The sequence below is a fragment of the Lathyrus oleraceus genome, chromosome 4 (genome assembly GCF_024323335.1).
Source record: "Lathyrus oleraceus cultivar Zhongwan6 chromosome 4, CAAS_Psat_ZW6_1.0, whole genome shotgun sequence".
Taxonomy (NCBI): domain Eukaryota; kingdom Viridiplantae; phylum Streptophyta; class Magnoliopsida; order Fabales; family Fabaceae; genus Lathyrus; species Lathyrus oleraceus.
Window position 1 is genome coordinate 51,967,564 of NC_066582.1, and position 21,035 is coordinate 51,988,598.

At 34.0% G+C, this 21,035-nt stretch overlaps 1 protein-coding gene across 3 annotated transcripts; it reads right to left on the reverse strand.

The window, feature by feature from the left end:
* Positions 1-300: 300 nt before the first annotated feature.
* On the reverse strand, positions 301-8,912 carry LOC127073227 (calmodulin-binding transcription activator 5). 3 transcript variants are annotated; one of them, XM_051014357.1, is made up of 14 exons: positions 8,760-8,912; positions 8,572-8,687; positions 7,711-7,836; positions 7,127-7,242; positions 6,642-6,730; positions 6,408-6,453; positions 5,088-5,205; positions 4,404-4,523; positions 4,242-4,300; positions 3,358-3,828; positions 2,051-2,748; positions 1,332-1,878; positions 792-1,100; positions 301-695 (listed from the first exon to the last, which is right to left on the reverse strand). In XM_051014357.1, exons 2-14 carry the CDS (start codon positions 8,636-8,638, stop codon positions 636-638), a joined length of 2,826 nt encoding a protein of 941 aa, XP_050870314.1. In that variant the 5' UTR covers positions 8,639-8,687; positions 8,760-8,912; the 3' UTR covers positions 301-635. The 3 variants fall into 3 exon arrangements, with proteins under 3 accessions (XP_050870314.1, XP_050870316.1, XP_050870317.1); XM_051014359.1 differs by lacking the exons at positions 7,127-7,242; positions 7,711-7,836; positions 8,572-8,687; positions 8,760-8,912 and adding an exon at positions 6,058-6,124; XM_051014360.1 differs by lacking the exons at positions 6,642-6,730; positions 7,127-7,242; positions 7,711-7,836; positions 8,572-8,687; positions 8,760-8,912 and adding an exon at positions 6,058-6,187 and having other exon boundaries at positions 6,408-6,420.
* Between the last annotated feature and the right edge of the window lie 12,123 nt (positions 8,913-21,035).

The window sequence follows — 21,035 nt, forward strand, 5'->3', positions numbered from 1 at the left end:
TGAACGTTTATAAACTAACTTTATCACTTTGTTAATGAATTTTTTATCTTTTATTAATCAACTTTATTTCATTATAAAAAATATTTTATTATAAAAAATCATTACCCATGCACAATTCACAAACACTATTCACAAATACTATTCACGCACCTATGTACTATAAAAATATATTATTTATTTTTTAAAAAACACTATGGTGATGTATCAAAATTTGGTGTCAACATAGCACACCTGAATGTATAATGTGTATTATACTAAAAGTAAAAATGTTTTTGCACAAGGGTTAATATTTAAGATATGTTGGCGAGAAATAGCTTTATATCAATACAAATATGAAAAAAAGTTCTCAGTCACTGATTTTTGGTTGCTTCAGCTCTGATTTTTTTGAGGTGCAACCGTGTGCGAGGAAATGGAGAAGCCCATTAACATCGCCATACCAAGCTTTTTGGTGTTATCTATTCTGTTTATACAACTTTGGGACGGCATAGAGAGGCCAATCACTCATGAAAACTTCATACATAATCCATTCTAGGATGTTAAAGAAGGGAATTTACAAACTCCATTTGATATACAAAAACAGCTTCAACCTCCCTTCACATTTCTAAGAACTTTGACTAAACTATGTCTTCACTAAACTATCTCTTCAATCCCATGTCAACTTCAGTACTAATCACCTTTTCATATTCCCGTTCCATCTGCACAAAGGAATATTCTACACGTAAAAACACACGCGGCGCAAAAGCAAATCCTCCTATTCCTATGACGGATCAAACAAATAAATTAGATGTTACCTTTGCTTGATTAAGTGCCAACTTCATCCTCCTGTAATCTTCTTGCACTTTCTTGGAACGGAACATAGCCTGCACTCGTATTACACTTCTCTCAACGCGTTCTTCAGCTTGTTTCCTACCAGTTTTAAAGAATTCCTCTTCTGCATCACTTTGCTGATTCTGATCTCCCTCTGTTTCTGCAGTATTAAGCTGGAGCCCACGGAAGCCCTTTCTCTTTAAACGCCAACGTAGCAGTGCTTTCTCAACCACACCAACTGACCAAAGAATTTTACGATAATGTTTCCGTTGTTGAAAGCACCGGAAAGCAGCCTGCATTGTATCAATTAATTTGTTAAATCTCATCTGTATGAACCGACTGACGAAAGGATCTATGATGAGCTAAACTATGCCCATACTTGGTGAATAAAGTCGCATTAATGTTTATGCCAAATGAAATCAATCTCGAGTCACTTGATCACTTTAAGAATGACAAATAAATAACATGTCTTACTAAGAAAAATTGTTAATGGTGAGGGCAGAAAGTGTAGCTCTAGCTCTTACTTGAATCTTGATAACTTGACGGCGCATGTTGAGGAAATCTTTGCGAATCTTCCATGTACGGAATCTATATTGTATGCGAGCAGCAGCAGCCATGACTTTCTTGGTCTCAAAATTGCGGAAGGCATGTTGAATCTTCATTGCTGCAACTATTTTGCGTGCTTCAGCTTCTGGGCTGGAAAACTCAACCGCCTCCGTTTGTAACTTTAAGGAATGTTCCCTATATGCTTGTTGTATGCGTGCAGCTGCATCAGCGGCTGTCCGGTAAGCTGCCAATGTATCTTTCAGGTAGAGCTGCTCCTCAGTAAGGTTCTCGGAATTTACTGGATCATCCGTGCTAGTTTCTAGTGAGCCACTGATATTTCCAGCTAAGCTCATGTCATTGAACTGCTCAACTAGAGACTTTTCCGAAAGATAAGCTGCTAAGCCATGATAACCCCTCGTGTGAGCAAGATCAGCGGCAGTATATCCACCAGGGTTTTGGTGAGTTGGATCTGTGACCAAATTTGGCTTCGCCCCAACTGACAATAAAGTTGCAACCATTTTCTCCCTGAAGGCACAACTTTTATATCAAATACAGTAAGATAGAGCAAAATATTTCATTCAAAGTTCCAGCAGCATACTTTACCTAAATACATACACAATTAGGTAAAACACATATGAATGGTTTTTATAACAGATACTTAACAGGTTTAAGCAATTGGGGTGTTTGTGCATTATACCTTCCATAATATGCGGCCCAATGAAGAGCAGTCCATCCAAATTTGTCCCGGAAATCTAGCGACAAGCCTGACCATGAAAATAAAGTAACCGCCCATGTATATCCCAAAATTGCACACAAATGGATGACACTTTGGCCTTGTGCGTCATATTCAGTAGTCTTACATCCTAAAACAATTTTTTCCGAAAGCCATTCCTTTAATCTGTTTTTCAATGCAATTCCAAACAGGGCATCTTTTGCTTGGGAAAATGGAATTTTGTTATCTAAAGTTGACTCCATTAAATATTGCCAAGTATTGGAAATAAATGACGTCTTTAAGGAGAATTCCCTTGCCTCCTTTAATCTACTAGATGATACTTTACTAGAGAAGACATCAAGGTTTTGCTGTTTAGCAAAAAGCAAATAAGCAAGCCTCATCTGAAGTTGAAACTCGTCCCAGTTGTTCTTTTCTTCCACAGAAGTAACTGGAGCGTGCAAAACAGGAGTACGATACTCAAAATTAACAACTTGGCTGATAGGATTATGGCCATCTAAGCTCAAGTAGAGATTCACGAATCCCGGAGAATGCGGTGGTACCCAACATCGGTATACCCCATCCTGAACAATTTCTGCAGGAACGACTTCATCACCACAGACACATGTTAGATTGGACTTTGAGAGGTGTAGATAGTCTATTTGAAAGAGTCCAGTCACTAGGATCTGCAAGAAGTGAAGGAACCTAGAAAGCTTAGAAACAACTGTAAAATAATAGGTAGTAAGCATATGAATTGGTCTTACAGCATTTATTTACCGACTCTGATAATGATTTATATACGTATGTAACACCAATAGTTCATACTGAAAGCATATCCGCTGTCCAACATGAGTTGGTGTACGGAAAATGTGGTTACATTCAATAATTCACAACAACAACCAAGCCTTATCCCATTAAATGGAGTAGGTTACATGGATCAATTTTCACCATAATGTTCTATCCAGGACCATGTTTCTATTCAAATCGTTAAATCTCGAGATCTTTTTTAATAACTTCTCTTATTTACATTCAATAATTCAATTTTCTAAAATTATTACTGGTGTCAACGTGTCAGTGGGTGTCCGTGTCTGTGCTTATGCTTCAATTGTACGCATTAAAATGTGCATGGAGCTTATATTACATAGTTTATAGCTTTGGAATTCTACAGCTAAGATTGAACGAAAGGACTGAGGAATCAGAACCAACTAGAAGCTAGAAATCGATTTGTATATTAGTCACAACTATTGTAGATATAATTGCTAGTACGTAGATACACAAACAAAGGAAAGGGAAACCTTTGATTTCTCTGTGGAAGACACCCATGCAGGGAACACATCGGTGAGATTAAATATTTGTTCTGGAAGGGAAGGTTGCTGATTTTCCACTACTAAAGATGAATACGATTTGTCAACGGTTGAAATTGAGGATCCAAGAGCCGAACCATCAACTGAACAAGGGGAATCAGACATGATTTGGTTCGCCCACATTCCAAAGCTGTCCTGACTTTGCAATCTGTCATTGATCAAAGTGTTTAAGGAATCAACACCAATTGAAGAGATAGGCAATCTGTCATTGACCAAAGTGTTTAATGAATCAACGCCACTTGAAGGGACATGATGGTTCCTCGGCTCATTTTGATTTCCTTGATTGTCAATTGTCTGAAGAGTAGCACTTTCTGGAAAATTGAATGGAACACTGTAGCTCCCTGGAATTGGCTGAGTTGAAATATTGAAAGAACGAACTTCTGTAGATGCATTGCTGCCTGCCTGGTGGGAAAAGTCATATGTATATGTTAAGAATCCCACATCGAACAATCTATGACCTGAACATGTGTTTATAAGTGGGGGCGATCGTCACCCTACAAGTCGGTTTTGTAGGGTTGAGTTAGACCCAACCACGCATTTTTAAGATGGTACCAGAGTCTCGTTTAAGATCCATTGGGTCACCCACCATTTAGTTCCACGCCCTAGACACAAATTCAGGGCCTGAAAGAGGGTGTTAAGAGTCCCACATCGGACAATCTATGACCCGAACATGTGTTTATAAGTGGGAGCGATCCTCACCCTACAAGCCAGTTTTGTGGGTACAGGGCGAGAATCTCCAAAAAAAGGAAAGGAAAAAAAGAAACAAGAAGCAAAGGAGAAGAATATAAATTGAAAAAGAAACAAGCTTTTCTTACATTGCTAAAACTTTCATTCTGTAAAATCTGATTTTGTTGATCAAAATATGGAATTTTTCCTGCAAAAAGATAATTCAAAATTATAATAAAAATAAATGAATATGGTGCTTTCCAAACATGTATCTAACTGGTTGTGTTAAAGCATAATCAATCACCATTTACCTCCATTAGGTACAGTTGAGGCGTTAAGATCGTTCCCAACAACTAGCTCATCCCATTCAAGTGTATTAAGCTCATGAAGCCTCAGTTCGTGACTTTTGGCTGTTATATTGTTATTAATATCTGTTCATCTCCAAAACAGAAGGAAGGATAATATATAACTTGTCCAGTAAAGATAATTATAGTATCTACTAGAAAAAATATATATAAAATAATGTTGCCAACAGTTCATTTAGTATATTTTTCCATACAATCTAGGCATCAACAATTTGACCCAAAATATATATTATGATGATATGAGCAGAAAAAACATATATATTCTGCTTCTTTGGTAATATGAGCAGAAAAAAATGTGTTCGAAGGAATTTATGTGCAATTATCTTTTTAAAGAAAACTGTCAGAAATATACAGGTTTTCTTCTCATTATTAAATAATAAGTTGTGTAAACTAAAAGCAGCCTTTTTGCTCAATTTTATGCTTGCGGGTCTCCACATAAATTCATGGGAACCCGCAAGGATGGGGACGGGGGATCAATAAGGGGGACAGGGATGGAATAAAGTGTATGAGGAACCAGGAAAGAGATCGAGGGAGTATTCCCTGCCTTTGCCCCACCTCGTTGACATCTCAACTTTCAGAAATCTAATTTGTAAGTAGAAAAAATGCAATATTTTAAAAGTTATTTCTCACCACCAGCATATGCAGTTTTGGTCCCTGAATCTATTTCTTCCGACAAAATCAATGGTGCAGTTGGGTCAGAGGCAGAAGTAGAGTTTGAATTTACGGGAGTGATGGGAGAGCCTTGAAACTGCATCATGAGCCACAATTCATAAAATATTACAAAGCAATGTTTGGTTCATTCTCATAATCAAGTTTTAAAGCGTAAACGGCACATTAAGCATGGATTTATGTCTAATTATAAATATGGCTTTTAAGTGTCTTACACAGATAGAAATCAAGTATCAACATCCTAGCACTGATGAGTTAGGTAGACATCCTTCCAAAAGTATGTTTTATGTTTATCGAGAAAACATAAGAACTAAAACTTTCAAATTTCCAAAAGACTGGAAGATGAAATCGACACAAATTTCAACATAATAATGAAACAGTGAGTGGGATATACATAATTATGCATCCCTTTTTAATATTGTAGCAAGAAACAACCTTCAGTTCTTTTAAAGAGCCGAGTCATATTAGCAGTTCAACAAAAAATTAGCTTTTGATAATGGCGTGCACATAAAACTATACTTGTTAATTTTAATGCAGACTATTATCCGCAATAACGATGGCTAAGTCAACATTGTAAGATAGTTTGAATAAATTTCCCTAGAACCAATTAGAGGGGAAAATATAGCAACGTTTATTAGTTTTATAAACAATAACTTGTGGCAAAAATCAAAATTAGCCTCTGCGTCCCAATTTTTCAGAGGCACTTTCATTTAACCTAGCCATATACAATTACAACTATTAAGCTCATAAATACTTTTTATAATATAAAATTGTTTTAATTGAGAAACTATCATCAACACATGAAATAAGACAAAACATGAGACCTAAAATAAAATGGTTATCACGCTTGTAGTACTAATCAAATTTTGAAGCTTATATCAATAATCAAATCTGTTAAGCTAACAAATCCAATGTTGGACTTGGATTATACCTTCTCAGGCATGTAACGGTAAACAAAGGTACACAAGCTGCTTCTTAACACCCAAAAACAAAAGAGACTGCGCACGGGATACAAAGAACAAATTAAATTTCCAACCAGACCGATTGAAAATACATTTTTTCTGTAAAAAAAATGGAAGTTGATTATTGGTGTATCCAGAGTCCAGACATGTTCAAATGGTTAGTTACCAACCCGAGGATCAATGAGTTACAAACTGACTAAGGACAGCATACAAATATGGTCTTTCTTTCAGCTAAAACAATATACACAGTGGCATAAATAACTAATGGTTGAGGTAAATTTAGACTTTTTGGAAGGAAAAGCAAGTGATTTACACAAACCTCACGTGTTTCACGGTAATGAACTAGGACTATGTGTTCCAGACTCCTGAAAACAAGATGATGCAAACAATTTTAAGTCACATATTATATGCAAAGTTATTCTAATTATATTCTCAAACCAATAGGTACAAGAATTTGAGAAGCACCATTACTAAAATATAATTCAGAAATGTGGAAATGCATAACATGTTGGAGCCAGGGCCTAATAGTTAAGTTAACAATTGGTTTACATACTTATCAAGCAGCCAATAACATCTACGGACAAAGTTTGGGTTATCTTGACCATGTGCATAGTATACATGGATCCTTTCTTCATTACCAACCTAATTGATGGAGAAAAGAAAAGAATGATCAGAAATCAGATATGATACGATATTAATCACTCAAATCTATAATCAGAATAAATAATAGCAAAATTGGATGAAGGAAATATTATCATGCATAATAAACATTGTAATCATGTCTGATGAATGGTGAGATTAAGAGAAGAAACATAATCTATTCCTCAAATATTAACCAGAAACAATTAACAATGATACATGTGTAATCGAATCATTGTAAGAAAACTGTAGAACATACAAAGCGGAGATAGCACATTAAATAGATCAAATAACATCCCTGTACAATGTTATGAAGAAACTGAATACAACTTTCTAGTTGATATCATAAACTTTAAATTAACACAAATGTAAATACTCAATAAATTGAAAAATCCTCACTTTTAAGTGCTCATGAGCTTCCTTAACAGTTTTTCCATCCTTTTTCTTTTTCCAGTTGTGTCCATCTTTTCTAAAGTTCCGAAGCATCTTACGGTCAAATAATACAATAGTACCACCTGTTTATACACAAAAGTAGTAATAGTAATCATAAGAAACATTTTATTGGAAATTTGACACATCTAACTGTTAATAACAAAAACATATTGCTCTATAATTCACACTATTGAGAAATCATTTGCAGTGGGACATTATATACTGCTTTGTTCATGATATATACAATTGACAGGTGCATTGTTTTTATTCCTTACGAGACAAATCTCATTAAGATAAATGCAGAGGGTTACAAAAGAAGCTACAAATCGTGAAATGCTGCGATACATAATTATCACAGACTGCTTTCTGTTATCTGCAGGTAAACTGTATTATAGAAATTAAGAAGTAGAGACTACAAAAACAGGAACCAATATGATGAGATGAGATGAGATGTGAAGCATTATACGAGAAAATGAATGGTAGGGATGAATGAAAATGATGCATATCTCTGCACAAACATCAGACTACTACTAATAGCAACAGATAATTACTTTTGGGCAAATTCATTGGCTTGACATTGATGGTGAAATACTTGCGATTACAAAGCATGGCATGAATCTCATTGGGGCGAAGCCACCTTGTTCTTGCCTCCTCCATAATGCTCGCAACATCCAGCTCTAGAACATATAAAATAAAATAAAAATTCAGACCAAAATGTAAACAAAAACAATTTAATATTGATCAATGACAATGTAATAGGAAGTGCAGTTAACATTTGCAATGAGAAGAAGAAAAAGGGAACATCATACTTCAAACGTGATATTAAAAAGAATGGATTTCTACACCATTCTACCATATTGAATGAAAATTTAGAGCCACTTCTGCATATTCAAATACTTTATGTTTGGATTGGTCGAATGTGATGGAACGGAATGGCATGAAGTAGTATATAATCAAATTTCATTGTTTGAATTTGCAAATAATGGATGGAGAGGAATGGAACATGATGAAATCCATTTCATCCTATTTCATCCAATCCTTCAATTTTGATTCCTCCATTTAGGAAGTTTGCAATAGAATGAACTAATTTGTTCTATTTTGTTCCGTCAAATTATAAAAAAATACACAAACATTATAATGGAATCTCAACTCCATTCTGCTCCGCTCCACTCCGTTCTAGTCCATCAATCCAAACATATTAATTTTCTTTACCAGCTCCCTACTCATATACACTAAAAAAACTAAAATTCTTCATCTGAATAAGATACTACACAAAGTAGCAAGTAACACTTAAATTTGCACAAGAAAAATCTAAAATCTTAAAGTTGTTTTACATATTAAAAAAAAATCCATTTTGTTTAAGCAGCATAAAGACAAACAGCACATAAGCAGAGAGAAAGTTGAGTATGAACCTTGCAATGTGTGGAATCCATGTATATCTGATCCAACTAATTGTTGAGCCGATAAGTTACTTTCCATCGCATAAACCTCTGAAGATTATGAAAACCTTTTTTTCTCGCCGCAAAGTCTAGAATTTGGTAGAAGAGAATGATTAACGTTAAAGAAAATGAAATAATAAGAGAAAAGATGATGAATTAACCTGATTGTAGAGAAGATTGGGAGAAATATGATCGCGTCGCAGTAGCTAGCTCAATCACACTCCTTTGGATTCTAATTGTATGACGCTGTACCAGTTTGTTTTCTCTTTAAACAAATGGAAGAAAATAGGAGATGAATTTTGAAGATTGACCTTGTAAAGTTATTACCCCTCTATTGATTTTTAATGTTTTTTTTTTTACTTTTTACTTGTAATAACAAATCCAATTATTATTATTATTTTTTAAATAATATTTTTTTTATCTATAATATTTTTAATTTTTTTCTTTATTTAATAATTATTTATGATTAAGTTTGACAAACTTATAATTAATATTATTTTAAATTTTATAAGTGGCAATTAGAAAACAACAAATTTTTCTTAAAAAATGATACTAAGAAACGGAGGAAAATATATACCTAATCTAATAAAGATGTATTTTATTTGACAAATTGTGCTTTTTCTATTAAATTATAAAATGTTTTATAGAAACTAAATTATTATTCCTTTTAGGATAAATATAACTGGTTTGTTTCTTTTAATATTATTTAAATGATTTATCATAAATAAAATATATTGAATTTGTTTTTTTATATTATTAGTTTGACTCTACATAAGTTTAATATATTATATTAATTTTAAGTTACACACTCCTGACTAAATATAAATTACACATATCAAAGAATTGTCCTGGATTTGGATAGGAAAAAAAAGCAACATTTGTCCTGTTTGTTTGTTTGTTTGAAAAAAAAAAAATTACGTAGAATTTAGAGATGTCGTTTGAAAATGATCTTTAATGTTTTCGCTTTATAATTTTAAAGACAAAATTTGACAATATTTTGATCGGAGATTTACGGTCTAAAAAAAAGTAAAGGACGATTTTTCAAATAATGTTTTTCTTTGAATCGAACGAGGTAGGTTTAGGAATAAGACAACTACATAAAAGGGTTAGGGTGGAAAAAAAAGAACGAAACTTCTCTCTTTGAAGCTTCCACATTTTGGCGGAATATTTCACCAGTGGGACGATATTGGCACATTGGTCGGCATTATAGGACAACACTACATATTATGGTTTGCGTCGTAGGATAATTTTGCACATCTTGGAAGGACCTACCCATGGATGCTCTGACTAACCTCATAACAAAGAGACATGCTCAATCACTTGTCATTCCAGGGGGTTCCCCGTTCAAAAAAAAGTAATATGTTAATCTCTTAAGGGGGATGTGAAGGAGATGCAGTTGTGGATGCAAGATAGAGACATTATTTTAGGAAAGGAAGATATCCCATGTCTTTTTATGATGAAGAGTGGATCAACAATGTTAAGGCGACGATGGTTGGTTTCAATGTTTTTCACGTGTTGGTAGACCAAGTAAGTTTTTGCGACATCATGTGTGCACGAATGTATGATACATTAGGGTTTGAGAAAATCTTGCGACCTTATTACAACGAAAACCTCTTGGAGTTGAATGGTTCGAACACCAAAATTTGGGGGTATGTAGAGTTACCAAATGCGTTAAGTGAGAGCAAACAAAGAAAAATTAGCATGGTCAAAAGTTTTGGTTGTTGGATTTGAATTCATTTACAATTGTATTATGTGGAGGCCGACGCTAGCATGGGTTGTATGCATTTAATGATCCATCTCATGTTAAAGTTTCACACAAGCAATGATAAAGTAGTCATGCTCGAAACATACTTTAGAAGCATCTCACACTTATTTTTTTTTAGCCTTGTTGGAAAAGTATCAATCACCCAAGGAGCTTGAGACTAATGAGTCTGTCACCAAAAGACCTCTTGAAATGTATGTTCTCCTAGATAAACAACCCCTTAAAGATGGAGAAGAAACAATGCCTTTGGAGGAAGGAAAAAAAGGTTGAGCAACATGTGTAGTGCCCCAGACCGCTTTCAAGATTATCGACTGACCTCACAAACCAACATGGGTCTTTTCAGCATGTTTTATCCTCACTCACACGCTTTCTGGAAAACTTCTTATAAGGTCACACATACAAATACTACTCCAAGTCAAACACACTTAAATATGGAGTTCTTATTTGTTAGGCTACCGAAAAAAGATGTATCTTGTTAGTATAGGTAGTACCAATTAATCCTTATAAGTTTTCCTTCAACCAGGCAGTCACATACCTACACAGCCTCAGGATCCCTCTCATTCCGATGTGAATTTGGTTTTTACCTAGAAGTTGATAGGAGTGTCTCAATACCACACCTCATGCACTAACAATCACTCTCTCGCCCTCGGGTGTTACATGTAACCACTCTCCTTCCTCTTCGGCCTCGAATGTTACATGTCCACCAGCTTCCGCTTGGTTCGTCCCTGAACCACATCATATTGGGAGAGGTCTGGCTCTTGTACCATTTGTAATGCCTCAGACCACTTTCAAGATTATCGACTGACCCCACAAATGGGTCTTTTCAACATGTTTTGTCCTCACTGACACGTTTTTTTGGGAAACTTCACAGAAGGCCACTCATCCAAATACTACTTCAAGTTAAGCATGTTTAACTATGGAGTTCTTATTTGTTAGGCTACCGAAAAGAAGATGCATCTTGTTAGTATAGATAGTACCAATTAATCCTTATAAGTTTTTCTTTAACCATGCAGTCCCATGCCTGCACAGCCTTAGGATTCCTCTTATTCCGATGTGAATTTGGTTTTTTCCCTAGAAGCTACTAGGAGTGTCTCATTGTCATGCCTCATACACCGAGAATCACTCCCTCGCCTTTGGGTGTTACATGTAACCACTCTCCGCCCTCTTCGGCCTCGAGTGTTACAACATGAGCCCAATGAAAATTTCACTGAGATTGATGTAAAGAGTGACCCCATGAATTTCGTCAAAATCAATGTCGATTACCTAAGTTTGTACAAGACCAACTTGTCGGGTGTCTACAAAAAATGAAGATTTATTCGCTTGGTGTACCAAAGAAATGCTTGACATAAGCCCCAAGGTTGATTGTCATTCATTGGCTTTGCACATAACATTTTGTATGGGGCCCAACATCGTTGAAAATAGTCACCAGAAATAGAAAAGGCAACCAAAAGGCCTGTTGAGGATCTCTTGAAAGCTAAATTTATAACTGAAAACAAATAAACTAATTGGTTGTCTAATGTCACGTTGGTCAAAAAGTAAAACAACAAATGGCACATTGTATCGATTATTCAAATATGAATTGATTGTGCCTTAAAGATACCTGCATATACCAAACATGGACAAATAGGTTGATAACTCATAGAGATTCAAACTCTTATTTTTCATGGATGTGTGCCCAACTTACAACTAGATCCTGATGGACCCTAACGACCTTAGCAAAACAAGGTTCATGATAGATGTAGGGAAGTAGTGCTACAAAGTAATGTCCTTCCATCTCAAGAACGCAAAGTCATAATACCGGAGAATGATGAACAAAGTCTTCAAATATCACATTTTGCAACATGTTAGAGGATATAATTATGAAATCTAGTGAGAAAGTTGATCGCATAACCCACTTGGAGGTCGTCTTTGGTGAAGTCAAAAGACACAACATACGCTTGAACCCTAATAAGTGCACATTTGGAGTAAAAACTAGAAATTCCCTAAGGTGTTATCTCACATAGAGGGGAATATAAGTCAATCAAGATAAATGTCTAGTCGTGATTGACATGGAGACCCCAAAGACTAGGAGATGGATTCAATGAATAAATGAGATATTAATTACTTTGTTAAGGTTCATATACATGCTTGATCATCATGCCTTGTCGTTTTATAAGCTTCTAAGAAAAAAGGAAACCTTTAAATGTACTTGTGTGTGTGAGACTTTATTTTCCAAATTCAAAGAAGTATTTTCTCAACCACTTTTTCTAATACGGTTCAAGGAAGGCATACCCCTTTTTTGTTTATTTAGTTGTATCAACAAAGTTTGTATGGGCTATCATGGTGCAAAGAATGTGAGGTTTCCTATAAGCTGGTATATTTTATTGGTATGTATAGCAGTAAATTTTTTGAGATTAAGTTATTGATTAACTTAACTCGCAAAGCAATACTCGTCACCGCGCTTTTATTATTTCCAAAGAAAAAGGAAAAAAGTACGAACAAAACCCAAAGAAGTTTTAAAACAAAACTAATAAAAAGAGAACAAGGGTATGGGGGTTAGTTATGCAAAGGGAATGTATTAGCACCCTAAACATTAATGGTACTCCATGGGAACCTCTTTGAAAATATGTACATTTTGGTTTGAAAAAAGGTGTTGTTTGTTAAAAGATTGAAGGGATGGGAAAAGAAGCATATTTATTATGATTTGGTGTTTGCCAAGACTTTTGAAATCTCATGCCTACTGTCATACCCAAAAATTTACCCTACTTTTTTTATTAATCAATTCTCATAGCTTATGATTTTGTTTATTTGCATACTTGGTTTCTATTTGATCATGCATTCATCGACATTTGCGTATGGTAATAAATTTATGCCAAATGTTAGATGATAATAGATTTAATTGGTTTAAGTGGATTTTCGAGGTGGATATTATTTGGTAATTATTCAGGGTTATTTCCCGTATTACTTGTGGTGGGGATAATCTCTTTATTTGAGATTCATGGTTATTTCAGAGGTTTGCTTGAATTAAAAAAAGGCAAAGTTGCAATAAAATAAAGATTTCATTCATTTATTGGAAAATATCACTTCTCAAAAAGTACTAAAAGTCATGGGTTAAGCCACTCAAAATTCAAGCCAAAAATGGTGAAAAATCAAGGCAAATGCATTAAAATTCAAGTTAATTACTAGTGACTCTTTGTCTTACATTCTAACTTGGTACTTTTGTTAAACTCCAATACCATTGGTCTCTAACTACCCTTAACTACCTATTTCTCCATAAGCCATAAATTTACTTAATTACCCTTAACTACCATAACTTCCAAACTAACACAAAACTTCCAAACAAACACAAATCTTAACTTCCATTTTTTTCACTCAATCCTAGCCACTCTTAACATTTAATCCTATGGTTGAAATTGATGATCCAGAACTAAGGATTAAATTAACTCATAACCGTTGATAAACGAATTACTTGGATCACAATCCAAGGATGATCATCCACCTACCAAATCTATATAAACATGTTTTTTTTTTCATATTTTGGGGGTTAACTAACCTAACTTGGAAAATTCACAATTAATTATTATTTTTCTATCATATTTTCTTCTCAATTTCTCTCTCAATATTCATCTTCTCCGCCATCCTCACTAAAGTTCATCTTCATCACCATTTAGAACTTCACATTGAAGTTCTAAAATTGTGGAACTTAGCCACAATCCAATTTCAATAAATCATCAATCAACGATCCTACATTATCATCAACAATCATCATCTAAAGTTTATCAAGATTTATCAACAATCATCATCCAAGATTTATCAATTTAAACTTATTCATCAATATCCTACGTTCATGATTCATCTTCTACATTCGCTTATCGTCAAGAATAATTACCAAAGCTTGGGAGTTAATTTGATTAATGGAGCTTATTCTTGAAGTTTTCCGGGTTTCTTTTCTACGCTTCGATTTTCAACACTAACCAGAGCAAATCTCTGCTCCGTCGGTAATCTTTTATCTCTTATACACTTTTTCCATGAATTATAGGATTTTTGCTTGTTGATCAATTTTAGCTACTATTTTGAATGTTGCTTATTAAATAAACACTTATTTTGCATAAAACACATAAACTTAAAAATAGTGATTTTTCAATTCTTAACTGTTAATTACGTATGAATATATCATTAGAAGTGATTTTTCGTCATGATTTTGAATATATGATTACTTTTTCACGGATCATTATAACAGATGTGAATCGATCGATGCTTTACATACTTTGTTTTTTAAATTTTCGCCCGATTCTTCAAAATTTATGGCTCATTTTCAAAATGCAACCGCATATTTGGATTTCTCACGAAAAATCGAGTCTGGTGATATATAATTTGCATATTAATTTTTTATTTATTAATTTTTAGTATATCAAAATTCAAGATTGTATGTAATTAATTAATGAAAATTTATTGATTAAACTCATAACTCTCATTATTGTGACACGTGTGCAACCTCTTTTTCCTTTTTTTCACTTTTCTGGACAGCGCCATGTGTCATAGCATGATTGGTTCAGCATGACATATAAGACAAAACAACATAAAGACAAAACAGTAAAAAACAAAGTTGATTATGTGGGTCTTTTGGGTCATTGGACCTTATTTTAATTGTTTTTTACACCCCTAATCTAAGCCTATTATTCCTTTTGTTCTTAATTCTTTTTATTGTTATTTTTTATTTTATTTTTATTTTTATTAACCATTTAGAGTTTTTTTAGGATTAGTTTAATTAAATAAGATTTTTATGACTAATTAGAATTAGAATTTTAATTAGAATAAAAATTAGGATTAATTAGAATATTAATTGATTTTTTTTAGTTTAGTTAGATTTCTAAAAATAATTAAGTTTCTTTGATTTGATTAAAATAGTTTTCTTAGAACTTGATTAATTTTTAGGTTTTAGTTAGGATATTGATTAGGGTTTAATTTTATCCTTAAATTGAACGCATGAGAGATGACCATTTTTCCCTGAGGGGTTTATTTTGTTGTTTTAGCCATAGAAATGCATGCTCCTTTAGGACTATTTTTGACTTAGAATATTAGATAGTTTTAATCAAATTTTTTTATTAACATGACATGCTCCCTTAGGAATAACTTGTGCATAATTCTAACTCTTAGATTAGGTTAACCAATCATCTTTTCAAGTTAATTCAAACTCTCTTATTCAAGTTGATCAAAAGCAATTTTGATCAACTAAATCTTTTGATCATGTATAATCCCACAGTCCATTCAAGTGATCAAATGTTACTTGATCACTTGATAGGACTAATTCTAACGTTGTGGATCTCCAAGCTTCAAGTCCAAACTTTCATACAAGGCATCCCAATCACATCAAGCAGTGGATTATACAAGATACATCAAAGGTCAGCACTTGGTAAATACGATTCAAATTGTATGCCATGAGCCTTAAGTAATGAGGAATGATGAGACGAAGTTTCTCCTACCCTTGTCTAGAGTGACTTTGCATACGGGGCGTAGGCCCTAGCTATTCAAAGCATTCGCCCTTATTCATAGACTTTAGTGTAATGTGAATCAAACAAAGTGTCAAGTCTTCTTCATATAAAGCAACATCAATTCAAGGAGCAGCAATGAGGATTCTTCTCCAACAACTTGTCAATTATGAGAAGTATCATGCACCATGAGCCTTAAGTAATAAGGAATGATGAGACGAAGTTTATCCTACCCCTGTCTAGAGTGACTTTGCATACAGGGCGTAGGCCCTATCTATTAAAAGCATTCTCCCTTATTTATAGACTTTAGTATGGTTCTTATCAATCAACTGTCAAGTCTGTCCATATTCCATAATCAATCAATCATCTCGTTTGCCTCAATCATCTTGTTGTTAGCCCTAGTTGGCTGAACTACGAAAACTCTGATTTCCTTATTGCACTATAAGGATACGTAGGTAGGAGAATCCAGATTTTCGCGAGCTACCCTATTTATTAACAATCATTCTTCATTCATTAAATCAAGACCATCTTTTTGAGATCAAATATACTTCTCCTTGGACTCCTTGTACATCCTTTTAGGACGATATAAAGGTAGTCCACCTCATGAATCAAGAGTTGTTTGGATCGTCCCTAAACATTTAATTCATTCTTTTTGGCTAAGACGTTTGTTTACTCTTCGGTTCAGAGCCTATTTCCTTCATGGATCCAATATACCATTCTTTTTTGATCTCGAATTGTTTGTTCCCCAGCCAGTGATATACTGTTGTTCCTTGTACCCAATAATACTTCCTTTTGGGGCCCGCATATACCCTTTTAGAACGATATAGCGGCATTCCACCTTGTGAACCAAGAGTTATTTGGATCGTACCCAAACATTTAATTCATTATTTTTGGCTAAGACGTCGGTTTACTCTTTGGTTCAAAGTTCACTTTCCATTTATGGGTTCCCTTATTACCATTCAGTTGGTGCAAGCTATACTTCTCATCACTTTCAATCTCTTTCTTTGTTCTCATGGTTCCACGAACTACGATTGCTCTGATTTTCTCATTGCACAATGAGAATACGTAGGCACGAGGATGCGAATCTTTGGCGAGCATAATCCTAATTATTCCTCCTTCGGCCTTAGGGCATCATCCATATCTTTCACGATTCATTATCTACCTTCAATCATTAAATCGTTTACCTAGTGACATACTACTTCTTTGCAAACCAGATACCAATTTTCTTTGGATATCCATATACACCCTTTTAGGACGATATAGCGATAATCCGCATTTGTACCTAGAGTTGTTTGGCTCGTACTCAAACATTTAATTCCTTCTTTTTTGGCTAACACGTTATTTCCCTTTATGGTACAAATCTCATTTCTCTTATGGATTCTAATATACTCTGACCTTTGGTTTCAAACTATACATTTTCAGTCACTATTGCCAAACCCCAATTTTGTGACTTTGGTCATTTCATTCCATTCATTTCCTTGATACATTCATATTCTACCTTCATTTACTCCATGTGATATACCCTATTCTTTGAGCCAATATACTACCTATTTGAGCTCCCTCTTGTATCATCTTGTGAACCAATAACTATTTGGCTCGTACCCAAATACTTAATTCTCCTTGTTTTCGGCTATACCATATAATGGCAGACGCTGTCGACTAGTTCACATATCGGTCAACGCAAGTTTTACTCTTGGATTCATATTTCACCCCTTTTTGGACTTCAAATAGATTATTCTTTGGTTTATACCATACATATTATAACAAATTCTTTTCATCCTCCACCACTAGTTCTATGAACTACGGAACTCTGAATTCCTTATTACACTACGAGGATACGTAGGCATGAGGACCCCAATCCTCACCGAGCACTTTATCTATTTCTCTTCCTTTCCCCCTATTCTTTCGCGGGTAACTTTTTAAATATAACACCTATTCGAGCTAGAACAATCAAAATGATTCCCATGGAGTACCATGGATATTACGGGTGTTAATACCTCCCCTTGCATAACCGATTTCCTTACCCATCATATCTCTTTCCCCCGGGTTTTATCGATGTTTTCCCTTTCCTTGGAATAAATAAAGTTCGATGGCGATTATGTTGTATGTTCGAGCGTGCGATACATTTGGGTATATTTCCGCTAGCTTCACCTATGTACCAACAAAGTGAAATAGAGGATCAAAATCTCGTAGTTCGTGGTAAAAAAAAGGAGTTTGTTTTGATTCATTTTAATGGAAAAGACATTTTTTCATTTTAAGGATAATACTCAGCTAGTCACCTACAAGTATGAGAACTTTGCATCATCATGAGAAGGGCTCCAACTTGGATAAGGATCAACAAGTATGCCACTAGCTCCCATAGATGGAAAAGAATTATAATTCATATTGTGGATATATGAGAATTATAACTCAACTATGGAAATGACTCACGTCTAATGCCTTGAGAAAATGTTTAAAAAGGAAAAATGCACAAAAGGCACAAGATGGTTTGAATGGGTTATGCATTTTTTAGTTTCTTTTGAAATTAGTCTGAGTATGCTTAAGATGGATTAGCATTTATTAAGAAAAAGATTTTGAAAATCACTTGACAAAAGTCAAGGTTTATTGAGAAAGTGGTTCAAGTTTAAAACAAGAAGGTTTTGAAAAATAGAGAAGATTTTGAAAATTAAAGAAGGGGGAGGAGAAGAAGAGATTATCCTAAAGCAGTAAAGTAAAAGCTAAAGAAGAAAGATCTAACCAAGAGATAACAAGCTTTATGACACAAGTCAAGCAAGAATTTACCTCTTTTGGATCAAGATCATATGCACTTCAAAGCACATAGGTGATCATATGAACCCAAGATAAGGTGCTCTTGATTTCCTCTTGATTAAATTGCTCAAAGCTTGAAGTTACTTATTGGAGAAGGCATGGAAATAAACACATGAACCTTTGACTTTCCTTGAGAAGTAAACCACCAAACTTTGAGATGCTCTTTATTTGAGAAGCCCTACTTTGCACAATATACTTAAGGGAAACAAGACATATTTTTGATATTTTTATTAGTGGTTAGATAATCAATGAACAAATAAGCACAATGGTAGAACAAAAGGGGTGCTTGGTGATCCCTGCAAGAAGCAAACCCAAAGATGGTAAAGGGAATGGCCAAGATGTGACATTGTTTGTATGCAAAAGATGCAAATGAGATGTGGGATCTTAGGATTAAAAATTAGGGTATGACAGTATGGTATTACAAGGATCGGGGGTACAATATAATAAGAAAGAGAAGATAACTTTTTCCTTCTTGGAGATGATCCAAACGCTAATAGTTCACCGTTTTCCATAAGAAATAGCCTTCAAATTCTTTCTTGGAGCCAGAGAGCATAACCAAGGCCTTCTATTTCCACTAGGGGGCCGTTTGCATGAATATGAGGACTAAAGGTGAGGATACAACTAATATCAATGGTTCTTAGAAAGAAGTCATTCTCTTTAATAGAAATGTAATATTATTTTCTTACATGCTAATTGAAGGCACGAAGACATCCTATCATGATCAAGACAAAAAAAGAGGACGATGAACAAGTAATAACTCAAATAATAAGTTCATCAATATTTATATGAGAGAACACCCATTAATCATATAAAAAACTAACATGACACCTATGAAAGTATAAACACCATTGGATGAGGTGGATTGTCAAATATCACATAGGTACTCAATAGTTTGTAGGCCAAGACAATATTTGTAACAATTAGTCTTCATATTTACAACACAATAATGATAGTGTTCACATGCAAAATGTTATTGGTTATGTTGCATCATCTCATATATCAAGGTTAATTGATAAGGCAACTCATGAAGCATTTTTTTAAATCTAAAGATAATTAAAGTGTTAGCAAGTATCGATATATAGAAAATTTTAGGGTTGACTAATGGTCTCCCAGTCAAAGCAAGGCCATGTGAATACAAATAAAGTTGAGTGTGAACCAACTAAATCTTTCTCAAGTCTGTAGAGGTATAACGTGGTCTTCAAGGATTTATAATTTGTTAAAATAATTTTAAGAGTGAATAATTGTGCTTTATGGCCACATTATAGGTTTATAGAGACACTAACTGAATGAGTAAAAATTGCGAGCTACGTGCTATGAAAGTTAAACACCCATTGAGGAGTCAACAGAACATGCCGAGAAGCATAAGACATCAACCAAACATGGAATGCTACATATCCTAAAAATGGAGGGAACAATCACACACTACCCACATAAATAATTGAATGAGGCAACATTTTGTGTGTGCCACGACGTTATGGCCAATTGGATATATTCCTCTATAAATATCACATTTTGGAAAATTTCAAAAATATCATATCAGTCAATCGATCTATTTTACACACTTCGAATGACTGATTGATATGAACTTTGTCCCTCGATCATGGATCCTCGTTTGCATAATCTTTTGAATAAAAAGGGAAGCGTTGTTGAGAATTATTAATCAAAAGTTGACTAAACATTCCTAGTTTGACAACAAGAGGATAAGATTTCATATGTTATCAATTTGGTCTTTAAAGGATAAACCATTAAGGTTAATAACTTGTTATTATATCATAGCATAAAGAAAAGTTGAATTGTTGTAGTGTTAACTAGAACATGAGGTAGGTCGTACTGATGCTAGGGAATGTTGTGCCAGGTCCATCATATTAAAATTATGGTGCTCAACAATGTACTCAAATTCCATCTAATAGAGACCATGATACCAAATTATGTTAAGTTCACTCCTTCTGATTCTAGAGAGAAAGTCCATAGTTTGTTTTTACGCGTTATACTAGAGCATAATTCATTATATTGTAACGAGTAATTTTCTATACAAGTAAGAAACATTTGAGGATAAAATCATTCTTTTACATATTGATATTTTGTTATTATCAAAACTAAAATTAGAGTGTTTTTTCAAAAAACTTTAAATCTAACAATATATTCATTCAAATTTAAAGAATATGTAAGTGCAAAATCTATATATTTAATGTCTTAAAATCTTAGATGAAATAAGTGATGTATAAACTTACTCATTAGATTTATATCTTTGTTAAATATGATGGTCCATCTTAGTATTGTAGACATACTTGAATTCCTAATAAATATAAGTAACAAACAATTAGGTCAATTCAATCAAAAAGTATATATTAAGTCATCATTGAGCTTGTCTCGGGTCTTCGGGTGAATTTTGCAAAGAG

Coding starts and splice junctions, on each gene's coding strand:
- LOC127073227 (XM_051014357.1), bottom strand. CDS start 8,638: ATGGAAAGTAACTTATCGGCTCAACAATTAGTTGGATCAGATATACAT. Junction 5,206..6,407: donor ATTACCGTGAAACACGTGAG/GTTTGTGTAAAT, acceptor CTCATGATGCAG/TTTCAAGGCTCTCCCATCAC. Junction 1,879..2,050: donor TGGGCCGCATATTATGGAAG/GTATAATGCACA, acceptor TTGTGCCTTCAG/GGAGAAAATGGTTGCAACTT.